Here is a 10,925-nt window from a genome sequence, read left to right as displayed (position 1 = left end):
TTGCAATCCGCAGCGGGAGCGTTTCTATAAACTTAATTTAAACTTACGTTTTATACCGTGCTTTTTTCCCTTATGAAGATGCTTGTATGGTTCACTCTCTCGCTTCTTATTGTTTCGCTCCCTTCTCAATTGTTTAATGAATTTTTTGTTCTTCGCTGTTTGCGGCTCATCCTTCATTTCTCCCTACTGCGTTCTTTTATCTCGCGAATATGTTATTGCAATCCGCAGCAGGAGCGTTTCTATAAACTTAATTTAAACTTACGTTTTACACCGTGCTTTGTTTCCCTTATGAAGATGCTTGTATGCTTTACTCGCTCGCTTCTTATTGTTTCGCTCCCTTCTCAATTGTTTAATGAATTTTTTGTTCTTTGCTGTTTGCGGCTCCTCCTTCATTTCTCCCTACTGCGTTCACAGTCTTTTCACGTGATTACGTGGGAGGCGTGATGACGTGACACGCAACTCCTCCTCCCACGGCCATCGAGCTGCCGTCCATTACAGTATATTGTGAAAAAAGAGGTTCCAGTTATGACCATTACGCGTTGAATTTCGAAATGAAACCTGCCTAACTTTTGTAAGTAAGCTGTAAGGAATCAACCTGCCAAATTTCAGCCTTCCACCTACACGGGAAGTTGCAGAATTAGTGATGAGTCAGTCAGTCAGTCAGTCAGTCAGTGAGTCAGTGAGGGCTTTGCCTTTTATTAATTAGTATAGATATATATATATATATATATATATATATATATATATATATATATGAGTAGAAAATTCAGTAATCATAAAGATGTATAAATGGTCAATGCATTTAACCCTTTAACCGCCAACTCCCTAAATATTCCCCATGCCAGGAGAAATCTGAACAATTTTTGTTTTTTTACTTTACATTTATTCAAGCAGTATTTACCTGCTGAAATACCTGCTGAAATGTATCAAATAAATGGTCAATCAAAGGACGTAGCTTGAACAAGCGGTCACGGTTTGGATCTTTCTTATCTGGCTCAGATAACGGGCAGCAGTCCAGTTGAGATGCTGGGGATACACCCACTCATCGCCCTCATCCGATGCGTCGTCATTCACAGTATCATGCAGCGCACGTTGCTGATCATCATTGTCGCTAAAATCTTCTTCAGAACTGCTACAATCATGATCAGAATTATTGTCCAAAATCGCCTGCAAAACCTCACTTGAAGTCAGTTTACGTTTCGCCATATTCACAGCTTTCACTTTCGAATCACATCACATGAGCGGCCAATACAACTGCAGAGTTGTCGAAATACAATGTAGTAATAATACCCACGCCAAACTGTCAGTTATACTACGCGCCAGGCATTCACATAACCATAGGCAAATGTGCCGGATAATTCCGGCAGTAAGGCGCCAGCAATAACGCTACGATGCCGGATATATCCGGCAGAGGGCGGTTAAGGGGTTAACTAGAACACAGATACAATGAAAATGGCCAACAATGGGGAGGTGTTAAAAACTATTAGAGAAAGTGAACACAAACATTAGAAAAAAAAAGTTAGCCAAGGTTTTGAACACAGTAAAAGTGAATCATTAAATTTGTCAAAAAAGGAAAAATGCTACTTTAGCTTTATTAACAAGATACTACTCAGAGTAAAAGAGTTATTATCCAGCAATATTCCATAAAAATGTTTTCTGTTTAAACTGACATTTTTCCTGATCTGTCCCTTAACATTTATTCTATATCACCTTTGCTTACAAGTGTAGCTCAAATTGCTCTACAAAAATATACAGTTACAAAGAAAATTGAAGGTATTATAAAAGTAAATAAGAAGCAAATTGATGGGTTCTTGTCCTTTGTAATAAATACACTGCATGGTCAAATGGCCGGGGACAAAGACAAACTTGCAGCTTTCAAGGTTGCTGGAGATATTAAACCTCTGGGGGTCCCAGGCCAAAGCCTGCACAGCCCCCTCTGCACATCCTGGCATACATAATTGTGGCCATCTCAGTCCAATCACAATTCTATTCCAGGACGTCTTGTGAACTTTTCTTCTCTCCCGCAACACAGGAAGTTTGAGTTGATGTAACAGACAGTGGAGATGCAGGGGGCACCATTGCAATAAAATGGAAAAAGACAACAGAGAAACACAGCATAAGTTACTGCCCAGTGCAGATCTTACAAACTGTACACAGTGCCATTTCTAATCTATTACAACCAATGCAAGTAATTAAGAAAAAGCCAAATTAGAAATTTTGAAATGATGACATTTGTAACCTGGCACTTCTCTATTGGGAAAGCATTCCAGATTTTGTTGCACGAATACAGAAAGTTCCCGGTTTTTATGGCTGATCTTGGAATAAAAAGCAAAGCAACGTTTGAGAAAAGAAATGTTGGGAGCAGAGACTCCAAAATACAGGCAGGATCTAAAATACTCAAAGCCTTCTAATTATTTAATAGAACCTTGAAATCAATTCTATGTGAGACAGGCAGTCAGTGTAATGAGACTGAGACAGTTTTCAGAAGAAAAAAAAACAAAATAGGCCAGTACCTCATGATCACTTGGCAAAGGCACAGCAGATCAGAGCAGAGGTTGAGATGGAGGATTCTAGAAGTGTGGGCAGGAGGACCAGCCATTACTTCAACAGGGCACACATCTCTCCTTCCTTCTTCTTTAACTGCTGCCCCATAACACGGCCATACTCTTCTACTTCACTGTAACTGTTAAAAACATAAACACAGTAGATATTCACTCACGGAGTTCAAACATTAATAAAGTGTACACTTACTTCTTGTTCTGCCTCCTTCCTTGGTACACCTGTAAATCAATTATTACCAAAGTAAACCATCACAATAGATAAAGTTCTGCTTAGAGTAAAGTCCAACTAATAATAATAATTATTGTGTTTTTTTGTTGGATTTTGAAAGAACCCCAACTTAATTGTCATTATATGTAGCATCATTTTTTTTCTTTTACATTGCGCATACAGTAGATATTGTGTTACAATCTCTGTATATCTGAACTTCTAATGTAACATGCTCAGGTGTCGTTACTTTCATTAAAACATCTTTGTTTTTCTCTCCTGCCTTAGTTTTGTTTTAATTTAAAATTAAGTCTTGGTTCTTTCAAAATCCAACAACAAAGCACAGTAACTTAAGAAAATAAATGTTACTTTGCAGAACGTTAGACCCTCTGTTACATCTTTCTGTATGGACATTAATATGCTAGAAATAGCTTTTAAAAATGGAAAACACATTAAAATAAGTAAAACATGTAAGATTCTGATCTGCTTCATTAACAATTTGTAAAGTTATTATCTGCATCTCACTTTCTTGAAATAACTTAGCTGTTCTGTGGTGGGTTGGCACCCTGCCTTGTGCCCTGTGTTGGCTGGGATTGGCTCCAGCAGACCCCCATGACCCTGTGTTCGGATTCAGCGGGTTGGGAAATGGATGGATGGAACTTAGCTGTTGCTACTCTTGTATGTAATTTAGCCTTCATTATTATATATTTGTTAACTTTATTATGGAAAAACTATTGTAATGATGTAATCTGATATCAACATAATAAAAAATACTGATGGCTTTGGAGGGCACACTTTACACTGGTCGAGTGTCAGTCGTGCACTCCTAATTTTATTCCGAATTCAACACCTTGATTACATTGTTTTGCTTAATTATTAGCATGCCGATCACTCTTTAAGATAAAAAATGTGAACAAATGTTAAAAGAAACAAACCACCAAATGCTAATAGAGTGTTACGAAATAAATTAAATACATCCATTAACCCAAATACGGAAAATGCTGCGACTTTCACATTTAAACCACGAGATTACTAATGTCGTATTGCAACTAAAAATGAAAATCCTTATTGCTTTTTTCATCAATATGATGTACTTACAAAAAGGTATGCGTATCCATTATAAAGTTCACAGACATATGTCGCATTTCATTTTGCTCCCTCTTCTTCGAATGGAGTTAAAATTTTCAGGCATCAAATATTCTTCCAAGACGTTATAAAATTTAAAAATTGCCATCTTTTCGAGTAAGAAGTCCATTTACAGACGGAGATAAATGGCAACGCAAAAATGACTCGCAAGTACAATTCAAATGTGACAAGTGATGTGTGTCGTAAAACATTAGACATGTGCAGAACAAATCGGGCAGTGTCGTGAAATGAATTTTAATTAAGCAGAGAGCGCATGTGCGAGACAAATCGGATGGGGACTCGTGTCGCAAAGTAAAAAAACGCAGGTCGTAACAGTAAAGCTCTGCGCATACGTGCGCATGCGCGCGCGGCTCAGGTTATCTTTGTGCGCATGCATGCGCAAACCAGGCAGACACCGTAGATCGGGTAGTGACAATCCTTCCTCAAGCCTCCTGGAAGTACTGTGGGTTTCCATCCTTGTGACTCCAAAGTACTTCCGGGTTGTAGGAGAAGTAGAAGTCTCCAGGTCCTTTATGAGCTCCGCCTGGCAGCACCCACGGCACCCAACAGGGCTGAGAATATGGACTCCGTCCCATGATGCCCTGCGGGAATTTGGGGTACATTTATCGTCCAAGGGAGCTGCCACCTAGCGTCCTGTGGGAGGCAGTATCCTGGAAAGGATGCCCTTCTCCACTTTTCCCGTTCTGGGATGTCCCAGCCTGATTGAGCTGCCTGCCGTCTGTCACAATATGAATATTTTGCATATATGAATATACTCTGCATATTTTATTTTTGAATGCATCAGGTGGACATGACAGTCATTTGGGTGGTGGCAGGGCTTCCTTCTTCTGGAAAATGGTCATTGTGTTCTTGTTTTTGTTTTATTTTCCCTAAAATATTCAGTTAAAATGTATTTTCACTATATTTAGAAATTCAGCCTCTGTATCAGGAGAAAGATAAGATTACAGACCAAAGAAATGAACATTGTGCTCCGTATTATTCTTGTGTAGTGTGGTACCATTGAGGTTTACTTGTTTGCCATTAAATAACACTTACTGTATTGTAGTCAGAGATGTATACCGTAGTGGTATATTCACACTTTGATCATTTTCGTTTTTAAGGACATGAGAATTTATTTGCGTGCCCCATTAAAAAAGGTGTTTGCTCCATTTATATGGCTATTAAGTATTTACATAAAAAAGCATCTTAACTATAATGCTACTATCACCAGAACAAGCAGGCAGAAACTGGCTGAATGACAAGGTAATCATTTTTTAATATTTCTCAGATCTCTACTAACATTTTGAAGAGGGATCTCATGCATATTGTGCTTGAAGAGGGAGACGAGCCAGAACTCAGGCTGTTATTGACCTGCCAAAGAATTAGGGAAGTTGTGTCTCAGCCACACTTCACAAAAGAGACCCGCTTAGAATGGCTAAACAGTAAGCTTGAAACTTATGGTACACATCTACTTGTTGTTGTTATTTTTGCATTGACATTCAGCTAATGCTGCAATTCAAAATAACACAATTAATTTTTGAATTTATATTTCAAAAACATTAAGTTAAGTTAAGTGGTTTGTGAGAAGATGTAACAGTGATTTTTTTTTTTTGATTTTATTAAAATCACACAACATTGATGTTAAGTACTGAGTGTAAAAACAGATATTACTGTGACTGTTAGCATACACAAGTTGTCATGTAATTGTTGTTTTAATTATATTGTGATTAATATATATATATTGTGATTTTATATTATGATTGGTTTCAAATTGATTATGCTATCACAGAATTTTTAAAGTGTGGAAAATTGTTTGAGGACCGTATATCAGAATATAGAGTAGATGGCAAAAGAGGTGCTCAGTTCTCTCATCAGTTACTCAGAATTCTGATCAGCTATTTATTCCACCAGGCTGGTAGGAATAGATAAGAAGGCTTAACAAAAATACAAATATAGGTTTATTTAATAGGAAGGTACAATGGTTGAGATTACCAAGTGTGTTTTATTCAGTATTGTTTAATGCTATTTTGAACAAGCTCTTTTGTTATATATAGTGTTATAATTATTAATTGGCATGATTAAAATGTGTATGCCTGTTGACCATTGTGATTTTTTAAATAGACTAGTAATCCATTTTCAGTTATGAATATTTTCTTATGTACATACTTTAAATTTTTGCTAAAAGGTTACGATCATCTTCACAGTAAAACAGTGTTTATGTCTCACACAAGAAAAGGCTTAATTTCTCATTAGATAAAGCAATAGATATTGGGTAACAGGTGAACTCATTATTCAGGAACATTTGGAAAGAGCCAGAAGGAGGTTGAAAAAAATTTCGCACAAAGCTGACAGAAGCACAGTACATTTTATATTTGATCTTTTTAAATCATTGTAATTTTATTTTAAATGTAAAAGAAGCACAAATATGCATTTAAATGTTTTGTAGTATTTGAAAATTGCTAAATTTATTTTGATATACCATAGATACATTTACTTATTTAATGGCAATAGACAGCCCGTGGCATTTATTCAGTTAGACAATAATTTGATATTGGTTTAAAAGATTTCCAGATTAATATTTGAATCACATGTGGGTGAATAACCATAAAAGGGTAGGGAAGGATGCAAAATGATGCACCATATAAGGTTATAATAAACCAATATTTTAACAGCATTACAGATTACAAAAGGTGTACTGGCCTTTGCATAAAAAAAAAATTAAATATTCATTACAGGAAAACCGGCTAAGGAATGACTAATGAAAATGGTTTCTGATGGTGCTTCATCGACATCCACCTTCTCCCCATTATGCAGGCAGTAAAAAGGACAGTCTCTTGGAATGGGACTGTGCTAGTGCAATTAGCATTGTAGGCATTGTGGATTGTAGTTCTACTCAGTTAAATTAATTTCAATTAGATGATGCTTCTACTCTTTTAGCACTAGACCTGTAGTCCACGATATATTGTAGGCAGGGCCAGCTAATTTAAGAATATAGTGAAACGCTTAAAGGCAATTTTGATGCTTTAAATGTGAACAAATCTGACTTTTGTTTGAATTCCTTAAGTGTAAAGTGTGATCTTCATTCCAAAAAAGGTGAAGATGAGCCTGTTCATTTTAATGTTCAATTGCTTATTGCCTACATTCACTGCATGAGTCAGTGGCAAAGACCACTGTTCTGCTTTTTTTTCCTGCAGACTACTACACAACCTCTAAGCATGTGTAGGGCTCATGATAGGATTGAAACTTTTTTTATTGAGAAGATGAAGAAATATATAAGAATGTCATTTTTCTTTTTGATTTATTATACCTTAATATTTTTTAGCTCTGATAACTAAGTACTATTATAAGATGTTAAATGTTTATAATATCACAGTTTAAAGTACAATATCATTTTTTGACCAAATCATGAAGCTCTTTAGTCACCAAATCCTTTTGCTTGGCAATTTTATATTATTCACACTTTTTTTTGCTTTTACATATGCTACTTCTGTGCACAGCACTATGGGCTGTAGATTATCTGAGGTTTTTTTTTTTTTTTCAAGTACTCCTGTGCAGTTTATTATTATTTAGACACTTTTTGAGTTTAGAGATGAATAGATCTTGCTTGCACTTGATTTATACTGTCTCACAAGCAAACACATAGCTTTACATAAACTTTTATTTCAATGCCTTATCAGAAATGTTTTACAAATATTGTGCCATGTAAATGAAATGAAAACTAAAGCACTGAGTGTTAGTCAGTTTATGAATGTTGTACAATTACCTATTCAGCTTTATACAAATAGACAAATAGTATCGAATAATTTATATTTAACATTGTATCAAGTTTTTGTTTAAGTGTATCTCAGATATTAGAGGCTTGTGTATATCCAAATTTAATGTGATTAAATTAATCATTTTTCTGTTTTGCTCCTGTTTGCAGATCCTGTCAATGGGTATGATGACTGAATATTATCACTACTTCTTCACCACACTGGTAAGTACGAAATATTAACACAATTGATTTTAGGCAAAGATAAAGCAAATAATAAGCATCTTGTATATGTTGTAGAGTTGACACATTTTATGCCCAATCTGGCAGTGTGGGTAAGCAGTCTCCTTATCTCAGACACGACCACTGTCTTAACTCCCTTCTCATCCATGTTACCCATATTTTTCCTGCCAGATAAGTCTTTACCTTTAAATCCCAATCTAATCTGATGTATGTTTCTTAACCCAAATAGTTTACTCCATCCCAGGAAAAAAATGCACAATGCCTGCCTTACTTTTTGTAAAAAACCTACAATGCAAGCACTTCCTTGCCTTTGCCCTGTACTGACATGGTAGACATTGACAAGGCCCTTTGAAAATCTTCACCCTTCAGCAATATCTTCTTGTACCTTATTTTAGCTAGGGAGCACTGACAATGTAATTGAGACCCACATCCACCTAGCAATAGTGCAATTACATCAGTTACCAACCATTTTATCCTCTTCATTCCTGCCATTTTTAGGGTATTTTTTTTCCCACTTCCCAAGCTAAAACCGGATCTCAGGGTTACATGACCAGGATAAGAGCCTCAGTACTGTACTTGACTTCCAAAGCAAGTCAAGTCATGTAATTTTTATTTATATAGCATATTTCAAAAACATTAGTCATACCAAAGTGCCATACTATAGACCAAAAGTTAAAGATATGTAAAATTACACTAAAGCAAAAGACAATAAAAACAGTACACAACTTAATAAGAAAGCAATCAAATAAAATTACAATAGAAACAGTAGTACTAGAGTGTTGTACCGTGTTAGCCATTATGAATGTAGTGAAAAGTCAAGCACAATGACACCTTTTATTGGCTAAATAAAAATATTATAATATGCAAGCTTTCAAGGTATACAGACATTTTACAGACAATTATCACAAAATGTCACGTGTTCTAAATACACAGCAACAAAATGAAACAGCAGCAAAAGAACATTAACAAAGAAACCTTCAGAAAACAAATCTGAAATGGATTCACGGATGCAATCATTAAACATCCATCCTTTTCTAAGATATTGTGGCAAGGTGTCCTTGGAATTCAATGGATGTTTCAGGCAATTCACAAAATCTTCCAGATTTACGTAAAGTACATGCGCAAGTATAAACAGTACACTGCTTACGTAGCAGTAGCATCCATAGGAGCATGCGTTGCGTGAAGTACAAAACCCGGCCTTACAGATTATGCACTGGTTCGCTCACTGCGCTGTTTTAACTCTGGCCTTCTTGTTGTCCCTTCAATCTACCCATTTTACCTGGAAAGTTGGGCTTTTATTTATTCTGCTTCTCGGCTCTCAAACTTCTGCCCTGATTATATCTGGACTCTTGAATCCATTTCTTTGTTTAAAAAAATCTTATAACTCATATTTTCAGAATTGCCTTCACAGTGCTACTGATCCTATACTTCTAAATTGATCTGATCACTTGTTGTTTTATTGTATTCTTTTAATAGATGAGTTTTCTTTTATTTATTTACTTAATCGTACGATTTTATGGTTTTATCTTGTAATGTGTCCTTGAATGTCTAGAAAGTGCAATTAAATAAAACATTCTGATTATTATAATTTTTGAGTTATCCTATTTCCTTCACAAAATATAATGAAAAAAGTCTTATTTTCCTTGTGTTGTCTCTGATTCTGGTTGTGATACTTCCCTGCGAGATAACTACTTGTCTAAAACTACACCCATATTTAAATTTTATTCATATTCAAAACAAACTATTAGAATAGCTGGAAATGCTAGTTAGGCTGATATAAAATGCAAGTAATGATTTAATAATTTGAAGTAAAATACATCTTAAATTATTATTTAGTAAAATCTTAAAATATTGCAGTTTCTTATTTTATCATTATTGATATCAGTATTTTATATTGTAACCTTTTTAGTTTTAAGTATGACAAACCTTTTCTGTTAGTAGTTATTATTAAAAATATAAAAAGATAATTACAAGTTTACTGTTTTTTGTGTTTGTATGGCTTTTCTAAATGCTATCTGTGTAATGTAATCATCTTTAAGCCTGCCCAAGAGACAAAATATTTTAATCACGCATTTTCATTTTATAGGATTTGTTTGCTTTGGATCTTGAGCCTTATCGATATAGTGGAGTGAACATGACTGGATTTCGACTCCTCAATATTGACAACAGCCAGGTTTCCACTGTTGTTGAGAAATGGTCAATGGAACGCCCACAGTCATTTCCCAAACCAGAAACTGGATTACTAGATGGAATGATGACAGTAAGCAACTATAATATATAATCTTGTCATTTTTAATGTAAAGTTAAAATAAAAACAGTTTAGTATAAATCTTTTTTTATGCTTTGAACTTCCATTTACAAACCAAAGGCATTATTCATAAATATACAGAAAAAGAATAGATAAAAATATAATGCAAACTTACGGGTAGTAAAGTAAAAAAAATAAATGTAGTTTTTATTGTTAACTGAAATTCTTATTTGCACATACTAATCAACATGCAACATGTTGTTGTTTTCTGGTACTGCTTTGCATCAAAACGTGTCATCCTTATTTGAAAACTAGGGGGCTCCGCCCCCTGCTCGCTTCGCTCGCCAACCCCTGGTGTTGGGAATGAGAAAGAGCGTGATGTATGAATGAGATATAGAATAGTGTGAAGGTGTAGATGATGCAAATAGAAAGCAAACACTAAAGTGTGTGGCACAGTGTAAAGGTTTATTGGAAAATTTCTTTGCACACGCCGTTTAAGTCTAAAAGGTAATTCCAGGTCAGAACTTGTAAGGTCAATGAAGATGGTCATTGTCGTGATCAGAGTCAAGTTTGTCAGAGCTTAGAAAGAATTGTGTCTCTCCAGGAAGTAATGCAATGACTTGGGTATTTATGTTTTCCACATTAATATTTTTTGGACATAATATAGTGCGTTGTGTTAAAAGGGGCATTTGGTCTAATGAGATTGCTGTTCCAAATCTGTCTGTAACTAAGTCGGCGCAGATAAAGGCTTGAGGAATTGTAATAATATCTGGGTGAAGTCTATCTGTATTG

The 10,925-nt window shown here is 35.3% G+C and overlaps 1 protein-coding gene across 1 annotated transcript in view; it reads left to right on the top strand.

Moving 5' to 3' along the window:
- Positions 1-10,925, top strand: part of LOC114651160 (glutamate receptor ionotropic, kainate 1) — a 694,443-nt gene that overhangs the window by 325,831 nt on the left and 357,687 nt on the right. Inside the window, exons 5-6 of the mRNA XM_051925745.1 lie at positions 7,814-7,867; positions 9,972-10,145. Of these exons, the coding sequence (XP_051781705.1) occupies positions 7,814-7,867; positions 9,972-10,145 (228 nt within the window). The remainder of the gene's footprint in view (positions 1-7,813; positions 7,868-9,971; positions 10,146-10,925) is intronic.

This window comes from Erpetoichthys calabaricus, chromosome 4 (assembly GCF_900747795.2).
Source record: "Erpetoichthys calabaricus chromosome 4, fErpCal1.3, whole genome shotgun sequence".
NCBI classification, from domain to species: domain Eukaryota; kingdom Metazoa; phylum Chordata; class Cladistia; order Polypteriformes; family Polypteridae; genus Erpetoichthys; species Erpetoichthys calabaricus.
The sequence above is the reverse complement of the archived record's forward strand: the minus strand, read 5'-3'. Positions and strand labels throughout refer to the sequence as shown.